We start from the raw sequence: 26,060 nt of genomic DNA, 5'->3' as shown, positions 1-26,060 counted from the left end.
TGGCTGGACCGTTTGAAGGATGACGTACAAGTTTGTGGTTGGTCTGGACAAATTACGGAAGTAGTTATCGCGGGATTAGGTTTCGTGGGATTTCATGTCATGTTCATGTCGCGCGCATTGCGTTTTTGTTGAACACAACTTCAAAATAAAAGCAATGCACATTCAGTCCATGCAGGAGGTAAAATTAGAAAATACGTTTATTTTGTAATTTCTCATTAACCTTACGCGGGCCGGTCAGAATGAACCAAAGGGCCGGATGCGGCCCGTGGGCCGTAAAATGCCCAGGTCTGATTTAGAGCCACCAGTTAACCTAACCTGCATGTCTTTGGACTGTGGGGGAAACCGGAACACCCGGAGGAAACCCACGCGGACACGGGGAGAACATGCAAACTCCACACAGAAAGGCCCTCGCCGGCCACGGGGCTCGAACCCAGGACCTTCTTGCTGTGAGGCGACAGCGCTAACCACTACACCACCGTGCCGCCCATTAAATTGAACTTATTATTATTATTATTATAATAGCCAACTCAGTGCTACGTACCTCGTTGACCATCAGCTCGTGTACAACTTGATTTCATGGAATAACTGTTAACTATTCTTGCTCCAAACACACCTGATTAAACTCGTGTGATTTAACATGCTCTTGATTTAAAATCAGGTTTGCTCAGTTCATCAAAAGTGCCACTGATGAGTTCAGTCAGGTAGGTAGAGCAGGGAAAACTGGAAAAGCTGTGGCTCCAAGAGCAGGATTGAGAATCAGTGCTCTAATCAAATCACAATGCCCGAAGACATTTGAGTCTTTTAGCAATTTTAGAGTCAGGCTGTATCTGAAATCACTCACTCATTCACTACTCCCTACTCACTATCTAGAGAATTCTGTATAGTGAGCTCATTGGCTAAATAAATAAATAAATAAATAAATAACACTTTCGGACACTTCTTCGGCACGCCGTTATTTATGTCATTACTGTCGCACAATTAAAACGTGCCAGATCAGTTGGCTGGTTAGTTTTCAAAATAATAAATACTTGCGTGTATTTTTGTGATAAATCCATATTATACTGAGCGTATTTCCCACATTAATCAATACAAAGTACCTGCATCTTTCAGTTCTTTTAAATCAAGGCTGAATACTTTCTTCTTTGCCGCTGCCTTTTATTAAATCAAATTTGAGACTTTTAATTAATTCCTCGCTCTGCACTGTAATTTTTATTCTTGTATTTTATCGGTCTTATTCTATTTTAGCTTTTTTCTATTCTCTTACTATTTTTAATTGTACTTGAATGTCCGTTTATAACGTGTTTCTTCCTCCGTCCATTCACCCCAACACACTTTTTTTTTTTCTTTCTTTCAGCTTGACCGCAATGCATGATGGTATATATTGCTTGGTTAGTGACCACTGGTTGTACACTGCTTTTCACGGTACATTGTGGGATACTATGAGTCCACTATATTATAGACCCTTTTCAGTCACGTGACCTTTGTAAACGCGACCGCCATTTTGGACATGTAGTGGACTTCGGCTCGAATCAGTTTGAATGCGAGGAAGGCGACAAACGAAAAACATAAAAGAAAAAGGAGCGAGATGCAGAAAACACCTTCACTATCCAGCGACGTAGGGCATTTACAGGGCGAGCAGAGGGAGAGGTATTTGCAAAAATTGAGGTTAGCAGGCTTAGAGAACGACGTTTACCTGCTTCCACCAGGATTGTTCACTGACGTACGGAAGTACACGAAGCCCTCGTCTTTACCTGACTTCGGCCCACATGATCTGTATACCTATGTCGTTAAAAACCCATCGCCATACACATACACGCCAACGTCCGAGGTTCCGGAGCGCGCTCTGGCTTGCTCCAGGAGTGCTCCGGCCGAGGTTCCGGAGCGCGCTGTGGCTTGCTCCAGGAGTGCTCCGGCCGAGGTTACGGAGCGCGCTCCGGCTTGCTCCGGAGCAAGCCGGCGCGCGCTGCTTAATTTGAGGGCAACCTCGGCCGGAGCACTCCGGAGCAAGCCGGCGCGCGCTGCTTAGTTTGAGGGGAACCTCGGCCGGAGCACTCCGGGAGCAAGCCGGCGCGCGCTGCTTAATTTGAGGGCTCTCCGGAACCTCGGACGTTGGCTCTGGCAGCTATTTACACTGGATCCGGTGTAAATAGCTGCCGGATCATAATTACAGTAAACTAGTAAATACAGTAAAGGAAAAACTTGAGACTGAAAGGTTTTAACAGTCATCCAAATGACTGAACGTAAATATTGCTACAGTAACATACTAGCTACTATGTTGTTGACATTAGCTAGTCAACAATAGCTACTACAGAAGAACAAAGCGGTTACAATGGGTTATTTTAACCTATTTGGTTACACACTCGCCGCCACAGAATGTTAGCAACAATGTAATGCCTTTTCTGGCTAATTTTATTCGTCTTACCTCCAACAAAGTGGTCACTACACAAGCGTTGGTATGCCGAGGGCTGCCAATCTGTTAATGGCCGCTATCCATCTTCTCCGTCGGGATCCGATAAAATGATAACCCTTGCCTTGTTTGTTGATGGTTACTACATCCAGGTGCACAACAATATAGTGGCATGATGGAAGTCTTGCTGAAAGTAAAAACTTTCTTTGCTGCCGTTCCTCAATGCTGGCTGTGGTAAACTACTGGTAGTACACGTCCAAAATGGCGGCCGCATTTGTCATGACGTCACGTGAAAAGGGTCTATACATTCGGACAGCACTACAAAATGGCGAACTCACTATACAGTCCACTATATAGTGAGTAGTGAGTGATTTCGGACACAGGGTCAAACTCTTCCACTCACATAAGAACAAGAACTCGTCACGCTGCTTTTTGTTTGCATTTTAATGCTTTTAGCCAGTCTTGTTTACTCATGCAATGGCTTATGTCTGGAAGAGTTTGTTGTCAGGAAGCAGTGTCACGTGTCACTTGGACGTGATCTAAAGTCAGTTGGAAATCAAAGTTGATAGAGCAGACAGTAAGGAGTAAATGGTCGTGGGATTGTTTAGAGGGTGAAGATCACTAGGTACTTGTTTCAGCACTGTGTGGTCAAAGGAATTGCAATACGGTATACAGAGGGAAAAAAAAAGCTGCTAAATCCATCTCGCTGATGAGGCGTGGAAAAAGTTTCTGTTCCTGCTGTACTTCCTAAACATCCCAGATGCTAGCTGTGGTGGTACCTCAGTGGTTAAGATGTGGGACGGTTGTGAGTTCAAATCCCAGCATTGCCAAGCTGCCACTGGTGGACCTTTATAAGCAAAGTTCTTAATCCTCAACTCCTCAGTTGTATAAATATAAGTTGCTCTGAATAAGGGTGCCTGTCAAATGCTGTAAATATAATCTCTTACCTTGGACTTTGTTTCAGAAAATTTGTATTGCACCTAGAAATAAATTCTTTGTCGTTAGCATTCTGGCTCATTAGAGCAAGGGACATACCTGTAGTCAAAGTCCTTCCCACGCCATGTGGCGCATAGGGCAGCGCCGATCTTCATTTCCGTAGCCCTCGGCCTCTCGCCTATTACATAGCTAGGGTTACAGTGGGGGGCTAGTCCTTTGGTAACCACGAGAGTTTGACTCCCCACTCGCATCTGTATTGTAGCGTGCCTTGCCAGACAGCAGTAGGTACCATTTTTATGATGGTCTTTGGTACGACCCGACCGTGAGTAGAACTCGCGATCGAGAGGCGGACACGCTAACCACTAGGCCAACTCGCGGTACATATCGATGAGACAATCTACAGGAGTGAGGTGAGCCGCCTGGCCATGTGGTGCAAGGACAACAATCTCCGCCTGAACGTGGAGAAGACGAAGGAGATTGTTGTGGACTTCAGGAGAGCACACACCCAGCATGCTCCACTAACTGTCGACGGTGCTGCAGTGGAGAGGGTGAGCAGCACCAAGTTTCTGGGTGTGCACATCTCTGAAGACCTGTCCTGGAGCAACAACACCGCATCACTGGCCAAAAAAGCCCAATAGCGTCTGTACTTCCTCCGCAAACTGAGGAGAGCAAGAGCCCCGGCCCCCATCATGCACACATTCTACAGGGGCACCATCGAGAACATCCTGACCAGCTGCATCACCGTGTGGTACGGCGCCTGCACCGTGTCCTGCTGCAAGACTCTGCAGCGCATCGTGAGAGCAGCTGAGAGGATCATTGGTGTCTCTCTCCTTTCTCTTATGGATATCTATAACTCCCGCCTCACCCGAAAAGCCATCAGGATTGCAGGTGACCCCACCCACCCATCTCACAGCCTCTTCAGTCTGCTGCGGTCGGGGAGGAGACTGCGGAGTCTCCGGGCCAAAACCAGCAGGCTCAAGGACAGTTTCTTTCACCAGGCGGTCAGGAGGCTCAACTCCCTCCCTGTTCTGCCCCTCCTCCCCCCTCTGCCCCCTGCCACAGATTCTGCCCGCACACCCCCCTGCCCCCCCTTCAGCATCTGACATCATGTCACCCTCACAGTCCCCCCCCAACACACACACACACACACACACACACACACACACCATTCATTCGCACACTGAACTCAGGGACTGCACATTTCACTTTACCTTGCTCATTTGCACTATTCCGCACTACCTCAAGTGCCCTTGACTGTTTATTTTTATGTCCCTTTGCTCCAATTTATGTGTGTGTATACTGTTTATATTGTTTATTTCAGTTATTCTATTTTTATTTATTGCATTGCCTGTTTGCACCGTGGGTCAGAGAGGACTGAAATTTCATCTGTGCTGTATGTCGAGCATCTCACTCACTCACTATCTCTAGCCGCTTTATCCTGTTCTACAGGGTCGCAGGCAAGCTGGAGCCTATCCCAGCTGACTACGGGCGAAAGGCGGGGTACACCCTGGACAAGTCGCCAGGTCATCACAGGGCTGACACATAGACACAGACAACCATTCACACTCACATTCACACCTACGCTCAATTTAGAGTCACCAGTTAACCTAACCTGCATGTCTTTGGACTGTGGGGGAAACCGGAGCACCCGGAGGAAACCCACGCGGACACGGGGAGAACATGCAAACTCCGCACAGAAAGGCCCTCACCGGCCACGGGGCTCGAACCCGGACCTTCTTGCTGTGAGGCGACAGCGCTAACCACTACACCACCGTGCCGCCTATGTCGAGCATGTATAGCATATTTGACAATAAAGTTGACTTGACTTGATATCTGTAGTGTGTAGATCACAATTGTCATTTATACTAGTGTGTACCATTTGTATATGTGAGCCTTCAGATGAATCAAGGTTCAGCATCAGGAGTGCACTACATTCCTAAGACAGTCCACAAACATTTACAGAGCCAACAAAAGGCTCCTTTTCTTTGTTTTATCAGGAAGTTGCTCAAGAAAAGAAGTTAGCACTGATATAAAGGCTTTGCTTTTTCCTGCTTGGGCTCCAAGTTCACTGCTGTGCCAGTAATTCTCTCTGTCCTCAAACAGTTCACAGAGCTGGATAAGCTGGAGGAACATGGTCGAATCGACGGACCCAAGGGGTGTCGCAGTCCAACACCTATGAAATTCCGCACCAGATCCCAAGGTCAGAGACTTTGCAGTGTCATCAAAGCAGAGCAGAACGTTTTCAAAGAAACAAGGCTGGAAGTATCCTAACTCGCCCATCTCCTTATAGCAGGATTTCAGTATATACATATGTAACATCGATTATCACTGTACATAACACAGATTTTGTTATAATCAGGTGGTGGCAGCCGTCTCGAGTCTGTCGGAGAGGACGACGAGTTGATAGTTGAAAATGGCGAAGCAGGAAGTGACATGGTGGAGAAAACAGCACACGGTAGGCGGAAACATTCCCTCCCACAGCAGCTGGACACAGCGGGAGTCCGACAGGTCAGTTCATCCTCAGGTTCTCATTTGAACTCTGGTTATTTACATCTTAAACTTGGTTACTTAAAGTGTTTGCCACTTCGTCGGTCATAAACACACACATACCTACAGTCCCTGGAAGAGTTTAGCGAGGTTTACATTTCCTTGTCTTTGCAGCCAGGTACCCAGTTAACAGTAAAATTATTTTTACGAAACCCTTCCCATATCAGTATAGTTTTATTTTATGAACATAGTCCAATTAAAATATGAGTCTCATCATTTAAATATGTACAATAATACTGCGGCGGCACGGTGGTGTAGTGGTTAGCGCTGTCGCCTCACAGCAAGAAGGTCCGGGTTCGAGCCCCGTGGCCGGCGAGGGCCTTTCTGTGCGGAGTTTGCATGTTCTCCCCGTGTCCGCGTGGGTTTCCTCCGGGTGCTCCGGTTTCCCCCACAGTCCAAAGACATGCAGGTTAGGTTAACTGGTGACTCTAAATTGAGCGTAGGTGTGAATGTGAGTGTGAATGGTTGTCTGTGTCTATGTGTCAGCCCTGTGATGACCTGGCGACTTGTCCAGGGTGTACCCCGCCTCTCGCCCGTAGTCAGCTGGGATAGGCTCCAGCTTGCCTGCGACCCTGTAGAACAGGATAAAGCGGCTAGAGATAATGAGATGAGACAATAATACTGCATGTTTATTGGAATAATAGCGTTTTTATTCCTGAGCTTTCCACCAACAGAGCACATTCAAGTTGGCATTATTTATAGGCTTACATGTTTTTCAGTTATTGAGGTTTGAATTCAGCCCAATTCAATTCAAGGGACCAGTCAAACAGGCTAATAACTATCGGAACTCAATAATACATATAATAGCTATAATAATGGTGGGTTGTTTTCCACTATTATAACAAAATAGAAATCTGGGATTCTCTGGCTATGCGTCATAGACCCGCACTGAGAACCACTGCTCTAATGAACGGATTAAGTCCCCTTGGATGGATGTTTTAATTGCTATAATTGTCAAGAGCTAACTGAGTGAAAAATAGGGGAAATGAGTTTAGATTCACTTTTATTATTTTCTTTGATGCCAGCAACCATTTCATCAGGTTGTATTGGCAGTAGATTTCGTTATTATATTACAGTCTTACAATTAAATTTTTGAAAAAGGGAACTGGAACATTTCTACTCGGAGCCTTTTTAAAAGTGAAATCCCTCTGTTGGTTTTAACGTTGTCCCTTTGCCAAGAGTGTGGGTAAGAGTGATAATGAGCAACTTTAGGATCATTGTGTAAATACTTGGAGGATGAAATCCTAAAGCATAAAATCCTAATGGAACAAATTAACTATATGATGGTGTAAATTTGAATACTATATGGGTCCGTCTCAGAAACTGGTCTCTCATTTGGGACATTATGGTCAGAAAATAAATTTTCTAATTTTACTTTTTTTTTTTTGCATTTACCTAACACTCAATGTTTCTTTTGTCATGTTTAATAAGAATAAAGATAGTATCTTGCTTTATCTGGCCTCCACTGTGGAAAATATTTTTGATTACAATTCAGATGCTTTTGTAAAATAGATTTTCATATAAAATAACTCCATCATGAAGCATTAAAGCCCCTCCTTCACAGATGAGTGAAAATATTGAATAAATTTCCTCTTTTTGATTGCTTGGGTTAAAAATGCCAAGTTATGATGACTGAATTGATTATTCACTTAAATATGAATAATATGATACATTTTGGGTATTTGATATGGCGAAATAGGACACAATGGAAAAATCAAGAACACACCGGAAAGATGAGAATAACGGCGCTGGTAAAAGAACAGCGACTGTACTGGCTGAAGGTCGCGCGGGTCTCTGCTGCGGCGCGCGAGCAACGGGACATCACTACCGCACCGGACAGAGCGCGAGGCGGGGACGGGGCAAAATGACTGGCCGTAGATTCTATCAAAAGTTCGATCTAAATTGACCATGGTTGCAAAATATTTGCCAAAAATACGCAAACAGTACGAAAGATTAAAGTAATATGAAAAAGAAACATTCTGTTGCCTTATCCTGCAAGACTAAAACAAAATAAAACTGTCAAAACTCATCTTTTCAGTGATAACGTCCGAACAGATCACTCGCGTAACAGAAAGACCGCAAATGGAAGCGCGATCAACTTCTAACTTTTGGAGTGGAAAATTCCATTCTACACATGCAAATTGTTAATGTGTGTCCTTCCCCGCACACAAATAACACGCTACGGTAAAAAATAGACCACAACTCATTTTATAGCTCAGAAATTCATACAAGACCAGCTACCATCGTAACATATTCTGTAAGAAACATATTCTATACCTAACTTTCAGCTTTCGTTTTGAAAAACAAAACCGCAGATTTATAACTAAATGTTTATATGGCGTAGTGATTTTAAGTTACTACTTTTGGTGAGGTCGTGACCTCGACCCTGAGGCTTTCCGTTTAGATCAAAACACACGATCGTATTGGTTTTGGGTCTGCGGAAAATGGAGTTACAACGGTGATGAAATATTTTGCATGATGTTTTATTACGGTTATGATTATTCTGTGAGCGCGCCAATCCTTAGGTGTATAAAGTTACAACTTAAAATACAATTAGTGATAACTGTAGACTTTTCAGTGGACTGCAACCTTTTTAAGGGAATGCGATGTAGTCGACCATTTATCATGTCCCAGATCAAGCCGCCATTTTTCCACAAATTTGCAGAATTTTTGCCAAATTCTGAATAGAGTATTCACATCAGAGATTTAGTTTTATCTGTATTATTTCTTTCATTATTTTATTTCAAATTAAAACCAACATCACCATTCAAAACCGTATAGTTTATTGACTGTGAGTATATTTAGTAGGGTACCGCCACAGTACCCAGTTTCTGAGACAGACCCATATATATATATATATATATATATATATATATATATATATATATATATATATATATATGTGCGTGTGTGTGTTTCACCTTCAAGGCATCCAATTTGTCTCGTAATAGGTTCTCTAGTACAGGTCTATGGCCTAAAAGGCTCCAGATTGGTGCATCACTGAAACAAATCAACAGATTAATATTGTTGCTTGGTTTGTGGATCACGCTGACAGGTGAAGCATGTCTGGTAATTCTCATGCCTTATTCATGCTCTTCTTTGTCATCTTACCCAGGAATATCAAATCGTGAAGAAATCAGCACGGTCTTTAAGTACTGTTCAAGTGGAGTCTCCATGGCGACTGGCTCAACCATCTATTATCTCCAACATTGTCCTGATGAAAGGACAGGGCAAGGTGAGAGGCCACTCTGGGCACTCTTGAACACAGAAGACACATTAGACACATTTCTGTCCGACAAGAGCCAGTCATAAATAAAAGGTTGCCATTTATAAAATATAGGTGATGAATAAAGATTGTGCTTTAGATGTGAGGATCTTTTTTGGCGTTTATTTATTGAGTAAGTTTTGTTTCGCTCCTCAGTTCCGGAGTGTTTATACACCCAATTATCAATTTTGGTTGAAAAAATACTAATTAATAACAATTTGTTTATATAAATGATTTTTTGCAGTAATGCCTACTCAGCTGTAGCTCAACTCAAGTACAAATGCACATCAATCCCTTTGTCTTTTCCTTTATGTCTAGGGTTTGGGTTTCAGCATTGTTGGAGGCCAAGATTCTGCACGAGGTAGAATGGGGATATTTGTCAAGACCATTTTCCCCAATGGAGCAGCAGCAGCAGATGGTAGACTCAAGGAGGGTAAGAGCTGCTAGGGAGCCAGTATAATGAAAATGATCGAGTGCAAGGGTTTGGTGCGTGGCCTGGATGCAACCCAACAAAGTATTTCAGCAGACTGAACTGGGTAGTTAAAGAAATACTGAAGCAGAGCAAATTAATGTGTGAACAAAACCCAGCCATTGTTCAGCGACTCTACAGGCTGTCCAAAAAGTCAGGAACCGATCAGAGTAAAAGTACATATACGTAATTTTGCATTTATTATTTACAACCTTTGCTGTCCATGTTCATTTGTATGCGCTGTGCATTTTCTTACATTTTGCATATTTTGCTCCATACTGTACATTCAGACCGACATTCCCATTGGTTCCTGACTTTTCGTACACCCTGTGATTTTCAAAACACAAACTAGCCTGGCTTTTATAGCAGATCCTCTATTACTTATCTAATCATATATACTTGTATAAATTATTTTGCTGAAAGTACCTGGGCGGCGCGGTGGTGTAGTGGTTAGCGCTGTCGCCTCACAGCAAGAAGGTCCGGGTTCGAGCCCTGTGGCCGGCGAGGGCCTTCCTGTGCGGAGTTTGCATGTTCTCCCCGTGTCTGCGTGGGTTTCCTCCGGGTGCTCCGGTTTCCCCCACAGTCCAAAGACATGCAGGTTAGGTTAACTGGTGACTCTAAATTGACCGTAGGTGTGAATGTGAGTGTGAATGGTTGTCTGTGTCTATGTGTCAGCCCTGCGATGACCTGGCGACTTGTCCAGGGTGTACCCCGCCTTTCGCCCGTAGTCAGCTGGGATAGGCTCCAGCTTGCCTGCGACCCTGTAGAACAGGATAAAGCGGCTAGAGATAATGAGATGAGATGAGATGAAAGTACCTGATCAGGCCACAGATATATGGCTCTTTCTATGATAAGGGGTTACAAATGCCATATGCCAGGTTTGTGGTTATGTAGCAAGAGTGAGAATAAATAGAAATAAAAACTAAATATATTTTTGTGGTCATTGTATGTCTGTTAGATAGTATTGATAAAATGAGCAAGGTATCTTGTTGGATTTACTTCTCATCTCATCTCATCTCATCTCATCTCATCTCATTTCATTATCTGTAGCCACTTTATCCTGTTCTACAGGGTCACAGGCAAGCTGGAGCTTATCCCAGCTGACTATGGGCGAAAGGTGGGGTACACCCTGGACAAGTCGCCAGGTCATCACAGGGCTTGGATTTACTTATTTTTTTTAAATCAATGTCTTCGTCAAATAATGTGCGGTTTTGGAGACCCGTTTTGTGACAAAATTGGTGCTGGTATTTCAATCCAATGTCACGCTAATGAGATAAAATAAAAATTTTACTCTACTGATGGAAAGGCTTAAACTCGAAGTTAAACACGGAAAAATATTTTCATTTTAACTCTTCTCAACACCACGTGAGCGCCGATCAAAAATCGCATCACACATGTACGTAACATCGTCTGTTCATCTAATGGCCCTTTTCCACTACCCTTTCTCAGCTCACTTCAGCCCGACACGGCTCGCGTTTCGACTACCTCAGAGCAGCACGACTCAGCTCGCTTCAGCCCTACTCAGCACCCAAAACTCGCACGGTTTTGGAGTGGGGCTGAAGCGAGCCAAACCGAGCCGAGTGGGGCTAGGGGCGTGAGCAGACACTCCCCTGTGCACTGATTGGTGAGGAGGAGTGTCCTCACATGCCCACACACGCCCCGCGAGCACGCTGGGATCTGTAAACACCGTAAACCCGGAAGAAGAATAATTACGAATTACGAGAATTTCTGAAGCCTTATGCGCCTCGCCTCATCTATACGCTCTTGCCAGTATCTGTTGGCGTTGTCGGTGACAACAAGCCACAGCACCAAGACCAGCAACACTAACGACTCCATGTCCTCCATGTTTATTGTTTACTATCCGGGTCGTGAGACTACCGCTTAAAAGATCACTGATGTCACTGTTTGCGCTGCTTAACGACATCACCTGACGTCCACCCACTTTCACTAACTCCACCCAATGTGTCCACCCACTTCAAGCCAGCGCGGTTGTAGTCGAAATGCAACTCCAACATCCCCACTCAGCTCGACTCAGCCCAACTCAGCATGGCACGGCTCAGCCCAACTCAGCCGCGTTGGTAGTGGAAAAGCGGCATAAGTTACGACTGTTCAGATAGTGTTTAAAAGGCTATTTTTAAAGTTAAATAAAAGCAGAGTGCATGTGTGTTAAATAGATATAAATCTGACTGCTATTGAGTTTTTTCTGGCAAAAAAAAAAAAATTCTGATAAACTTGTCTTTTATTTGGATTTAAATGTACGGTCGTAACCCTCCGTCCAGCTGATAAAATGAGCAAGGTATCTTGTTGGATTTTTCTTTTTTTTAATCAGTGTCTTGGTCAAGTAATGCGCTGTTTTGGAGACCCGTTTTGTGACAAAATTGGTGCTGGTATTTCAATCCAATGTCACTCTAATAAGATAAACATGTGTGTGTACACTTGTTGCATACTGAATGACAATAAAGGTTGTCTAAGTCTAAGTGTTGCGCGTGAAACAGGTGCCTGCTAATTCCTACTCAGAAGTGTTAAGACTGAACTAACTAGGTCATAAGGATCTCCAGACACACGTGTGATGTCACTGCGCAAGACATCCGGGTGCATGTAATGGCAGCAAGGTCGGTGAAAGTCGTAGTCTGTCCAACAAAATTACGACCAGGTTACACGCGTTATGCACCAGTGACTCCTGAAGTTTCAATTCATAAATATTTTATGAATAAAGCTCTTTTTTATTTCTCAGCTTAAATAACGACCTTACAAAGTACATTTTAGTGTCTTATCACTACTCTGGCTCCAGTAGTTTTTCCCTGGGTAAAATCTACATTAAATTTTGTTAACCCTTTGATGCAAAACATACGCACACCGCTTCTAATGCACAACATGGGTCAAAATGACCCGCATTCATTTTCCAGGTTATTTCATGCTGACTGAGTTTTTCTTTGCTCTGTCTTTTGAAATCAATTTATTTTATGATTGAATATTCCAAGTATTCTTTAAATATCTTGTTTTTAATTACCACAGGTCATTAATTTAATTTTTTCTTTCCTACTTTATGAACAAAAGTACTTTTTATATCACTACACATGGGTCATCCAAGTGTGATTTAAAATTAAATGTCTTAATACTATAATAATAATTTGTTTCAAGTAATTACTTTAGCAGTGAATGGGGCCAGTTATTTATTTATTTATTAACTATGTAGTTAGCGAAGCCAACTACAATAAAATTAGCAAACTAAAGTAGAATATGTCAACAGCTCGGTAGCTAATAGTAATTACTTGTAACTTTCTGACAGGTAATCTACTGACTCTCAAGGGAACCTAAACATAATCCATTTTTTTCTAAGGTAATGTTAGAGCAATTGAAAAACATCACTTGCATGTATTAGATGGGCAAAGGGCGCTGTGCTGAGCTGTGAAATGTCTGACACAAGCACAATTCACAGTTCCCACCAAACGCTGGAGTAAATGCATGCGGGTCGGTTCTGACCCATGCGTGTAAACTTGATGTGGAATTACAAAAGCTGTGCTTGTTCATAACTTAAGAAAGGAAAAATAAAAACGATGATTTGTGCTAAACAAAAACAAGATATTTACTGCATATTTGGAAAAGTAAATGACAAAATGAATTTATTTCAAAAGTATATCATAGAAACACTCAGCCATACATGAAATAACCTGGAAAATGAATGCAGGTCGTTTTTGACCCATGTTGTGCATTAGAAGGGTAGTGATCACGGGCGATTGCTCTAAGACAACGAGGGAGGCTCAGCCTCCTCTAAAAATGATGAACATCGTGTAGGATGAATTGCGCTAGGCTTATGTTATAGCCGACCTTATAACATTGCTATTTCAGATCCAGAATCATAGAAATATATGTGCTCAACCCACTACAGTGCGAAATCATTCCGTTATAACTTTCCCCAGTTCGCCTAATGTGTGCGTGAGTTTTTCCCCCTCGTGACAGCACGATGCAGCCCAGCCTCAGTGGATTGGGAGCTATGTGCTTGTCAATCTCAAAATGCAAGACAATTATTGGACAAATACTGCAAAAACGCCCACCCACCGAGTCTCGCGGACTCCCAGCCTCAATGGACTTCAGTGGCATTTGGGAGCTCTGCGCTTTTCAATATCAAAATGCAAGACGATTATTGGACAAATACTGCGAAAACACCCGCCCACGGACTCCCATGGACTCCCAGCCTCACAGTGGGAAGGACATGGCAAAGTTTTCCGCGAGGAGACTGGTGATTGGTGAAAGCGGCTGGATGTTTTCTTTGATTGACAGCTCGTTTCAACTATAGACAAGCAGCGGTGAATTTCAGTTCAGTCCCATGCGGATTCGCAAGTGCTGTGGTGTATTGTAAGAGATCAGCTTACATTTCGATTTCATTCATTACATACGGTTTCTACCAGCTTTTTTAGTTTGTATATATTTTCATTGTAAATAAAGTGTAAATATAGTGTTGTCAAGTTTGCTATCTTAGTTCCAGAAATGTTGTTTATTTGAGTGACTGAACTTGAACTTGAGGGGGCTAGTCAGCTAGCAAGAAAGCTGCGCACGGATGCCAAGCATTGCTGATTTAATTTTGGCGAAGCCATTTGCCAGTCTTCCTTTCGAGGAAAAAATTAAAATTAAAGAGCAGGGTAGACCAACGCCTCAAATTGACTTGGTGAAAAGGTAGGGAATAATATGTGACCCACATCAACAACAGTAAATAGGCTACTTTAGTAATATGTCATGGATGGACCAAAAATATAGAATCTATTTAAAATGTTTATGCTGAGTATATTATATTGGAAGATATATTTTTCTGGATATGAATTAAACACAGCTACAATTTGGAAAACATTTTTAAACAAAAACACAGCCGAGAACATTTCACACTACAGACCTGGATTAAAAGTGAAGGGTTATCAAAATTGTCAATAAAACATTTCTCAGTCAAAATAAGTCAAATATAGGGAAAGTGTCATTGAATGAAATGTGTGGCACCCAGCTCTATGTTTGGCTCCCCAAGGTCAGTGCTTGTGCCGATTCCAGAACACTCTGCTGTTACTGCTGAGGTTCCTGACAAAGAGCTGCTTTCAATAATGATCAGTTTTTAAACAACATGCCACAATTTTAAAATATAAAATGTTAAAATATACCCCCCCCCCAACACCACCATCATGTATATTGGACAGTAGGCTAATGGGCCAAAAGAACCTGTTATTTCACAGTTTGTGACCCTGCCAACAATCAGCCAGATCAGAGGCAAGAGTATGGGCAAAATTTATGTGTTTTTTCTTTTTTCTTTTAAAATCTGGAAATATCGTAACCGACCAGCCTCCCCTGTTTGAAAGACTACCAGCTGCCACTGGTAGTGATACAAAAAGGGTTTTTATTCAAAAAGTAAGAAAGGAAAAAATAAAATAAGGATGTATGATGATCAAAAACAAGTTAATTGAGGAATACCTTGAATACTGAATGATGGAATTAATTTATTGCAAAGATATAGAAGATAAAAACTCAGCCGGGTCACTTTTGACCCATGTTTTGCATCAAAGGTGTTAGGACTAGGACTGTTTTGGCCTCTAGAGGCCGCTGTTATTTCCTTTTCATGTTGTGTTTATTTTGGCCTCTAGAGGCCGCCACTGTTCCTGTGTCTTGTGTTTGTGTTAATTGCCTAATTATCTTCACCTGTGTCCTTAATTAGTTTGTCTATTTATACCCCTGAGTTCAGTCCTCTTGTCACGGAGTCTTTGTGCTGTTATGTTTATCTCCAGTTTCCTTTGTACTGTGTTTTTTGATCTTCTTAGCTTTTGTATTTTTGCACTTTGCTTTTCTTTTGGATTATACTCTTTGTTTTTTTTTTTTGTCTTTTGTTTTGCCCTGTATATAGTGTATATAGTTTAAATAAACCTTTTGATTCTTTTTCTACTTCCGCCTCACGCCTCTGCATTTGAGTCATCCCCCTGGTGGCCTAGTGGGGGTTTGCTGGATTATCACACCAACGAACCAGGTTCGAATCCCAGCAAAACCCTAACAGAAAGACTCCGTCATGACCGACTCAGCAGAGGCTGCTTCAACTGTCTACCCGGCCAACCTTCAGGGAATTATGGCAGCTTTGACACGCTTCGGAGCGACCATGGACGCTCATGGACGTACGCTCACCAGCCAACGTGAGGCCCTCGCTCGCCACGAGGAACTGCTTCAGCAAATTGGGAAAACCCTGGCACAGCTGACATCTCTGCCTGCATCTCCTGCTCCTGATCCAGTTCCTGCTCCTGATCCAGTTCCTGCTCCTGATCCAGCTCCCACTCCTGCTCCAGTGCCTCCTGCAATGCTGCCTTCTTCACCTCGTGAACCCAGCCTTCCTGCACCACAGAGGTATGACGGCAAGCACAGTGAGTGCCGAGAGTTCCTTACCCAGTGTCAACTCACCTTTGAGCTTCAGCCTACCACCTACACTACGGATCGCCGCAAGATTGCCTTTGTGATCACCTTATTAGCTGGTAAGGCGCGAGCCTGGGCTACTGCTATCTGGCAAAGACAGGGACCTGAGTGCTTTGATTTCCAGCTGTTTTCTGAAGAGATGCTTCGGGTCTTCGATCAGGCAGACATCAGTACCGACGCAGCCCGAAAGCTCATGTCCATCCGGCAAGGAGGAAGCGTCGCAGATTACGCCATCTCGTTCCGAACACTCGCAGCAGTAAGTGGATGGAACGAGACTGCCCTGGTGTCAGCCTTCCACCATGGTCTGTCTGACCCCATCAAGGACGGTCTGGCCTCTATTGGATGCCCAAGTGACCTCGAAACCCTCATCTCACATGCTATTCGTCTGGACAACAGGATGAGAGAACGCCACCAAGCCTTGAGCCCCCCCAGCCTCCCTACCTCTACCTGGAGACCGTCTACCTCCTTCAGTGACTGTCCAGAACCCATGCAAGTGGGTCGTACTCGCCTCTCCGCATCTGAGAGGGAGCGCAGAAGGAGGGACAAGTGCTGCATCTACTGTGGCAAACCTGGTCACTTCCGAGCATCATGTCCCGAACTCTTGGGAAAAGGACCGCCCCGTCCAGCCGAGGGAGGGTTGTGACGGGGCCTACCCTCTCTCCCGGACTCCCTGGCCAAGGAATCTACATCCCGGTCTCCATCTCCTGGGGTGAGTCTGTCCACTCTTGTCAAGCTTTGATAGACTCAGGGGCGGCTGGGAACTTTATGGATATTCACTTCGCCCAAAGCATCAATATTCCGACTGCACCTCTTGAAGTCCCACTGTCTGTGTCTGCCCTCGATGGCCAAGCGTTAGGTGATGGAAGAGTCACCCAAGTTACTTCTCCAGTTTTCCTCCAGTCTCAAGGTCACAAGGAAGAAATATCCCTGCACCTGATTCCTTCACCTGAGTTCCCAGTTATTCTAGGCCTTCCTTGGCTTACTCGCCACAACCCTCGCATAGACTGGGTAACAAGCCAGGTTGTGGAATGGGGCCCTGCATGCCATGCCTCTTGTCTGCTCTCTAGCTCTCCTGTGTCTCCTGCCGAGCCCCCTGATCTCACCGAGTTATCTCAAGTTCCCACAGAGTACTGGGATCTCAAGGAGGTATTCAGCAAGAGCAGGGCCGCCGTTCTTCCTCCGCACCGGGCCTACGACTGTGCCATCGACTTGCTCCCTGGGACTACCCCTCCTCGTGGCAGACTGTTTTCACTCTCTCAGCCAGAACGCAAGGCCATGGAGGAATACCTCAAAGATGCCCTGGTCTCTGGGTTTATTCGACCCTCCACTTCACCTGCTGGAGCCGGCTTCTTCTTTGTCGGCAAGAAGGATGGGGGGCTCCGACCATGTATTGATTACAGGGGCCTGAATAAGATCACTGTGCGCAACCGATATCCCCTTCCGCTGATGTCCACAGCTTTCGACCTGCTCCAAGGCGCCACCGTCTTCACCAAGTTGGACCTACGGAACGCATACCACCTCATCCGTATCCGACAGGGAGACGAGTGGAAGACTGCCTTTAACACCCCGTCTGGGCACTACGAATACCAGGTGATGCCCTTCGGACTCACCAACGCACCAGCTGTTTTTCAGGCCCTAATCAACGACGTCTTAAGGGACATGATTAACCTATACGTTTTTGTCTACCTCGATGACATCCTTATCTTTTCCAAGACCGTGCAGGAGCACCGCCACCATGTCCGCCAGGTTCTCCAGAGGCTGCTACAGAACAATCTGTTCGCCAAGGCCCAGAAATGCGAATTTCATGTTCCCGAGGTCTCCTTTCTGGGATTTATTGTACGGACAGGCCAACTCCAAATGGACCCTGCCAAGACCCTGGCCGTCCGGGATTGGCCTACTCCCAAGTCCGTTAAGGAGGTTCAGCGGTTCTTAGGATTCGCTAACTTCTACCGCAAGTTCATCAGGAACTTCAGTTCTGTGGCAGCACCCATGTCAGACCTCACCAAAGGGACAGGTGGATCTTATGGCTGGTCTCCTCAGGCAGAAAAGGCGTTCAAAGACCTCAAGGACCGCTTCTGCACGGCACCCATTCTGGTTCTCCCGGACACCTCCCAACCATTCATCGTGGAGGTGGACGCCTCGGACAGTGGTGTCGGCGCGGTGCTCTCTCAACGTTCGGAAGGAAAGCTGCACCCCTGCGCTTACTTCTCCCACCGCCTGAGTCCTGCTGAGTCCCGGTACGATGTGGGGGATCGAGAACTGCTAGCGGTCAAACTGGCCCTTGAGGAGTGGAGGCACTGGCTGGAGGGAGCACAACATCCATTCCTGGTTTGGACTGACCACAAGAACCTGGAGTACCTCCAGCAAGCCAAGAGACTGAACCCTCGACAGGCTAGGTGGGCCCTGTTTTTCAGTCGATTTGACTTCACCCTCTCATACCGCCCCGGCTCCAAGAACACCAAACCTGACGCACTGTCCAGACTGTTCTCTGCCACTAACAGGGAGAATGAAGTCGGGCCTATTATCCCTGTGTCCCGGATTGTGGCCCCTGTCCGCTGGGGTATTGAGGAGGCTGTCCGACGAGCCCAACGCCAGGACCCCGGTCCTGGGACGGGGCCACCAGGCCTCTTGTACGTCCCACATCAAGCCCGGGCCAAGGTTCTCCAGTGGGGTCACTCTTCCCCTCTCACCGCCCACCCGGGAGCTCGGAGGACCCTGGACTTCCTGAAAAGACGCTTCTGGTGGCCTAACATGGAGCAGGAAGTAAGGTCATTTGTCCTGTCCTGTGAGGTTTGCACCAGAACCAAGAACCCACGACAGCGTCCCCAGGGTCTCCTGCATCCTCTGACCATTCCCCGGCGTCCCTGGTCCCACGTGGCAGTCGACTTTATCACGGGTCTCCCTGAGTCACAAGGTAACACGGTCATTTTGGTCTTAGTTGACAGATTCTCCAAGGCCTGCCGCTTCATACCACTGTGCAAACTCCCCTCTGCTCTTGAAACTGCGAAACTTTTGTTTAATCATGTCTTCCGAGTCTTTGGTCTTCCACAGGACATCGTCTCAGACCGAGGGCCCCAGTTCTCCTCCCGAGTGTGGCACGGGTTCTGCAAGGTCATCGGAGCCACTGCCAGCCTCTCCTCTGGGTTTCACCCACAGTCCAATGGTCAGACGGAGAGGCTCAACCAGGACCTGGAAACCACCCTGCGAGGCCTGGCTATGGATAACCCGACATCGTGGAGCACCTGGCTGCCATGGGCGGAGTACGCCCACAACACCCTGCAGTCATCGGCCACCAAGCTGTCGCCATTCCAGTGCCAATTCGGGTTCCAGCCACCTCTGTTCCCGGACCAGGAGGAGGACGCGGGGGTGCCCTCGGTCAACCAATATGTGAGACGGTGTCGCAAGACCTGGAGCAAGGTCAGGAAGACCCTCATACAGACCTCCAGAACCAACCAGACTCAGGCCAACCGCCATAGAAGACCTGCACACGCTTTCCGCCCTGGGCAGCGTGTTTGGCTGTCCACTAAGGACCTTCCACTGCGGGTGGAGAACCGCAAGCTTGCTCCTCGCTACATTGGCCCCTTCAAGGTGGTGCGCAGGGTGAACCCTGTCTCCTACCGGCTCCAGTTGCCCCGGACTCTGAGGATCAACCCCACTTTCCATGTTTCCCTGTTACGGCCCGTACTGACGTCTACGTATGCCCCTGCCCCTAGGAACCCCCCACCCCCCCGCATCTTCCAGGGGCAGACTGTGTTCACTGTGAATCGCCTGCTTGACTCCCGCCGGGTCCGCGGCGGGTTGCAATATCTGGTGGACTGGGAGGGCTATGGTCCTGAGGAGCGCTGCTGGGTTCCTGCTCGGGATGTCCTTGATAAAGAACTATGTCGGGACTTCCATTCGGCCCATCCGGATCGCCCTGGGAACGTCAGGAGACGCTCCTAGAGGGGGGGGTCCTGTTAGGACTAGGACTGTTTTGGCCTCTAGAGGCCGCTGTTATTTCCTTTTCATGTCGTGTTTATTTTGGCCTCTAGAGGCCGCCACTGTTCCTGTGTCTTGTGTTTGTGTTAATTGCCTAATTATCTTCACCTGTGTCCTTAATTAGTTTGTCTATTTATACCCCTGAGTTCAGTCCTCTTGTCACGGAGTCTTTGTGCTGTTATGTTTATCTCCAGTTTCCTTTGTATTGTGTTTTTTGATCTTCTTAGCTTTTGTATTTTTGCACTTTGCTTTTCTTTTGGATTATACTCTTTGGTTTTTTTTTTTGTCTTTTGTTTTGCCCTGTATATAGTGTATATAGTTTAAATAAACCTTTTGATTCTTTTTCTACTTCCGCCTCACGCCTCTGCATTTGAGTCATCCCCCTGGTGGCCTAGTGGGGGTTTGCTGGATTATCACACCAACGAACCAGGTTCGAATCCCAGCAAAACCCTAACAAAAGGGTTAAAACAGTTGGAGCCAATTTATGCATTCAATTTTTTTTTCCTGCATGATATTTGAACTTCTTTTCTTTCTCTATTAACAAGAGTTCCTATGTTATTTCCTGATGAGAAATCATGACTATGACTATTTTTGTAAATCTTTCGGCTCAAAAATTAGTGTCCAGGTTGCACGCGTGATGCTGGATTTTCATGGTTTTCAATGTGGTCTCCTGCACAGCACAGTGGGAGAGTTATCTCCCCTTTATGATGTATATACCAGGGTACTATAACTATTTATACCCATATTTAAAGCTCTTCTTGCAGTTTTGAGTGGCATGTCACAAAGTAGTAACCCCTTATCATAGAAAGAGCCACATACTGTGTGTGTGTGTATATATATATATATATATATACTGTATATTTCACCATCTATGGCAGGAGTCCTCAATCTTATCCACAAAGGCTGGTGTGGCTGCGTGTTTTCATTCCAGCCAAATAGGAGGTACATTTTATAGTTAATTGGAGACAAAGATTAAATGACTGCACAAGTGGAACAGATGTGGTTCCTGGTGGTAGGAATGAATGCCCTGTGTGGATAAAATTGAAGACCCCTGCTCTATAGTCTGTGAACTGACTGACAACATGGCTTGTTTAAGCATTAAAAAGTAACTGCTGTTCCCATTCAGTCATGTTAGTTTATATATTTTGTACAATTACCCCTTTACAAATGTTAGTTGAATACCCCTGAAATAAAACTATTTTTTACCACTGAAAATGCAAATCGATAGATATTTAAAACAATTTCACAGCAACACTTTTCATGATGAGTCATTTAATCAGTGTAAAACTGTTTTAATTCAGCTTACACACTTTGCGTTCGTGAAGTCATTTCTCTCTCTTATTCAGGGGACGAGATCCTAGAAGTGAATGGAGACTCTCTTCAAGGCCTCACGCATCAGCAGGCCATTCAGACCTTCAAGGTAAAATCTTTTTTCTGACAGCTGTAGCCACAGGTGTGCAATATATATATATATATATATATATATATATATATATATATATATATATATATATATATATATATATATGGGTCCGTCTCAGAAACTGGTCTCTTGGGACATTATGGTCAAAAATTTTTTTTCTAATTTTACTTTTTTTTTTGCATTTACCTAACACTCTGTTTCTTTCGTCATGTTTAATAAGAATAAAGAGAGTATCTTGCTTTATCTGGCCTCCACTGTGGAAAATATTTTTGATTACAATTCAAATGCTTTTGTAAAATAGATTTTCATATAAAATAACTACATCATGAAGCATTAAAGCCCCTCCTTCACAGATGAGTGAAAATATTGAATAAATTTCCTCTTTTTGATTGCTCGGGTTAAAAATGCCAAGTTATGATGACTGAATTGATTATTCACTTAAATATGAATAATATGATACATTTTGGGTATTTGATATGGCGAAATAGGACACAATGGAAAAATCAAGAACATACCGGAAAGATGAGAATAACGGCGGTGGTAAAAGAACAGCGACTGTACCGGCTGAAGGTCGCACGGGTCTCTGCTGCGGCGCGCGAGCAACGGGACATCACTACCGCGCCGGACGGAGCGCGAGGCGGGGACGGGGCAAAATGACTGGCCGTAGATTCTATCAAAAGTTCGATCTAAATTGACCATGGTTGCAAAATATTGGCCAAAAATACGCAAACACTACGAAATATGAAAGTAAGATGAAAAAGAAACATTCTGTTGCCTTATACTGCAAGGCTAAAACAAAATAAAACTGTCAAAACTCACCTTTTCAGTGATAACATCCGAACAGATCACTCGCGTAACAGAAAGACCGCAAATGGAAGCACGATCAACTTCTAACTGTTGGAGTGGAAAATTCCATTTTACACATGCAAATTGTTAATGTGTGTCCTTCCCCGCACACAAATAACACGCTACGGTAAAAAATAGAGCACAACTCATTTTATAGCTCAGAAATTCATACAAGACCAGCTACCATCGTAACATATTCTGTAAGAAACATTCTATACCTAACTTTCAGCTTTCGTTTTAAAAAACAAAACCGCAGATTTATAACTAAATTTTTATATGGCGTAGTGATTTTAAGTTACTACTTTTGGTGAGGTAGTGACCTCGACCCTGAGGCTTTCCGTTTAGATCAAAACACACGATCGTATTGGTTTTGGGTCTGCGGAAAATGGAGTTACAATGGTGTTCAAATATTTTGCATGATGTTTTATTACGGTTATGATTATTCTGTGAGCGCACTAATCCTTAGGTGTATAAAGTTACAACTTAAAATACAATTAGTGATAACTGTAGACTTTTCAGTGGACTGCAACCTTTTTAAGGGAACGCGATGTAGTCAACCATTTATCATGTCCCAGATCAAGCCGCCATTTTTCCACAAATTTGCAGAATTTTTTGCCAAATTCTGAATAGAGTATTCACATCAAAGATTTAGTTTTATCTGTATTATTTCTTTCATCATTTTATTTCAAATTAAAACCAACATCACCATTCAAAACCGTATAGTTTATTGACTGTGAGTATATTTAGTGGGCTACCCCCACAGTACCCAGTTTCTGAGACAGACCCATATAATGTCAGATGTTTCCTGTAACCATTCCTCCCCCAAAAAAACAGCAACTAAAGAAAGGCGTCGTTACACTAACTGTGCGAACTCGTCTGAGGAGTCCAAGCTTGACCCCATGCCCGACACCGACCCTGCTCAGCCGATCCAGCTCGCCCAATTCCAACACCAGTAGCAGCACCCCTATACCAACAGGCTTCGATGAAGGAGAGTACCGCAAGGGACCAGGCCCTAAAGACCGCATCATCATGGAGGTTACACTAAATAAAGGTAGGTAAAAAAATATTTTTTAATACATGCATGGTGGAAATTTTGTGTTCGTATTTGTAGTGGTATAATATTATATTGGTGAGGTTTTGCTATGCCGAGTTTCAGTGATCTCCTGTAGTCCTGTCTGCTTTATTGGGACAAATCCAGGAATTTAAGTCCACAGCAGGGGACGAACCATGTGCAGACAGACTTGAACCAGGATTATCCTAAATCAAAAATGAAGGAAACAAAAGGTCTAAACCAGGAAAATTAGAAAATACTTTGATACATGGAAAGCAAGGCTTGGACTCATTGGCTTTAATTAAAACAAAACGTCGCAATGAACAATGACATACAGAGGATATAAACACACAGAGGGTTAACCCAGGGCTTTTCGAAGTGTGGGGCGCGCCTCCCCTGGGGGGCGCCAGAGTTCTTCAGGGGGGGCGCAACGTGAGGAAGCATAAACCAGAATAAGTTACTATTGCAGACATTTAGCGAACTTCAGCTAGCCTTTGCCAGAGACAAAATGGATCGATTTTTAGTACCTAAAGCTACAGTGAGTGAGGAGACAGAGTCTGGGCCAAGCAAAAAAACAGACCCTCCAGGATTTCGCGATGTTGCGATTTGCAACTTCAACGCAAATTCAACCAATCCCCGCGAATTCAGGGCGGTGTTGCAATTATATCCAATCACCGCAACCTTCCCGCAAATTTGACCAATCGTTGGCGTCGTCTTGAGGTGACATCGACAAACTACCTTCCGCCTTACTTCCGTGTATACGTTCAAGAGAAGCAGCATGCGCGCAGTGTTGCCAGATTGGGCGGTTTTAAGTGCATTTTGGCGGGTTTTGAACATATTTTGGACTGGAAAACGTCAGCAGTATCTGGCAACACTGCATGTGCGAGTCAGTGTTTATATAGGCTGAAATTCTGTTACTGAAAGTGTGTTGTGTTTACAGTGAAGGACTGTGCGCATTTTACATTATTTTTCCTTAATACAAGAAATTAATGGATGCCAACATTTTTGCCAAAATGGTATTTTATTTTCCATTGTTTAGGCAGCTTCAGCATCAGACTGTAAGATTCTGTTCAAATTGTTTTTTTCTTCTATGAAGCCTGAGCCATTTATTTTATTAGTTTATAATTATTGTTTAATTTAGTCTTCAGGAGAGACTGCCTGCACACAGTACTAGTATTAATAGGTTTTTTTCTTACATGAAAGCTGAGGCATTTATATTATATTTTAAGGTAACTTCATGTTGTGCTGTGAGGTTCTCTGCACTTTAACTTTTGAACCAACAGGTGCATTTGGATAAGTAAAGCCTATTTTTCTGCATTTTTGTAGTCCTGGTAATCTTTTATATTGGTAAAGTTGTTTATAGGACCATTTCTCAGTGTCTTTGTTTTTTTAATCAATAGTTTTTCGGTAATAACTTAATATTTAACATATCACTCAATTTTAATCACAAAAAGAGAAAATCGCAACAACTTCTCGCAACTGTCACTTCCTCCCGCAATGTAATCACAACAAAAACCTAAAAAACACCGCAACTTTCATCGCAATTTTTTGGAAAAAACCCCCGCATCATCAGACATTTTAGCCCGCAACAATCACAAAAAAGGCCCGCGAAATCCTGGGGGGACTGAAAAAAGAAGGAAGTATGACCACGATTATTTAAAGTTTGGATTTTCATGGACTGGATCTGAAGATGCTCCACTGCCACAGTGTATTGTCTGCCAAGAGGTGCTAGCTAACGATGCTATGAGATGTTTAAAATGTGTAAAACAAGATGTTTTAAAAAGAAAAGCACAGATGTTTAAAATGTGTAAAAGAAAAAAATAAAAATGTGTACAACCATTTTTTTTAAATACGAATGGAACATTAAGTATAGCAACAACAAAAATTGTGAGGGGGGCTCTGTTGTTTATTTGCTCTCTGAGGGGGGGGCGGACTCTCCCACACTTTGAAAACCCCTGGGTTAACCCGAACCCCGATTCAGCTAATCAAGAGCTAACACAGAACAGGTGAACACAAACCAGTGACAGGACAGGGACGCTGATGAGACGAGAACAGAAAACAAAACAAACATAACCACATGATGTTTGTTGTCATGGGAGCCACAGCACAAACTTGGGAAACTGTAACAGAAAGCTTATCAGTGTATTAAATTGTATTATTATTATTTTATAAAAGGATCTTCATCTATACCGTGTATATCTAGTATTGTAGTCAAGACCACCTAAACCGAGACCGAGTCAAGACCAGGACCAGACCAGTGGGTGTGAGGCGGGGCGGGGAGGAATGACTGCCGTTAACAGGAACAAAAATTTCAAATTAGCCATGAGTCACGTTACTGGTTGCATTTGAAGCAGGAAGTTTTACATCCAATCACAGTAATGATGTTCACAAATAAGTCAGACAATGCACAGGCAGTTTAGTGAAATCCCCACAGTTGTGGTCTTGACCGGTCTTGAAATAAAATTCAGAGTCCTGTGGGTGGTAGAAATGGGCAACTGGACTTGCTTGAAGATTCTTGAAAACATTTCACCTCTCGTCCAAAAGGCTTCCTCAGTTCTGTCTGACTAATAGGGAGTATCAGATATTTATCCTCTCCTGGATCAGAATCAGAATTCTGATGACCAGCTCATCTAAGGTGTCATTGAGGCATCATGTTGGTGTGGGTCGCTGGAGGCTGGGTGTGAACGGCGAGTCATTAGGGTGATC

The 26,060-nt window shown here is 44.2% G+C and overlaps 1 protein-coding gene across 2 annotated transcripts in view; it reads left to right on the top strand.

Moving 5' to 3' along the window:
* Positions 1-26,060, top strand: part of pdzd2 (PDZ domain containing 2) — a 268,490-nt gene that overhangs the window by 201,559 nt on the left and 40,871 nt on the right. For both annotated transcript variants that reach the window (XM_060907275.1, XM_060907276.1), the window contains 6 exons: positions 5,447-5,543; positions 5,703-5,851; positions 9,006-9,125; positions 9,474-9,588; positions 21,381-21,454; positions 23,138-23,354. In XM_060907275.1, coding sequence (XP_060763258.1) covers positions 5,447-5,543; positions 5,703-5,851; positions 9,006-9,125; positions 9,474-9,588; positions 21,381-21,454; positions 23,138-23,354 — 772 coding nt within the window. The remainder of the gene's footprint in view (positions 1-5,446; positions 5,544-5,702; positions 5,852-9,005; positions 9,126-9,473; positions 9,589-21,380; positions 21,455-23,137; positions 23,355-26,060) is intronic.

The sequence above is a fragment of the Neoarius graeffei genome, chromosome 24, assembly GCF_027579695.1.
Source record: "Neoarius graeffei isolate fNeoGra1 chromosome 24, fNeoGra1.pri, whole genome shotgun sequence".
NCBI lineage: Eukaryota > Metazoa > Chordata > Actinopteri > Siluriformes > Ariidae > Neoarius > Neoarius graeffei.
The sequence above is the reverse complement of the archived record's forward strand: the minus strand, read 5'-3'. Positions and strand labels throughout refer to the sequence as shown.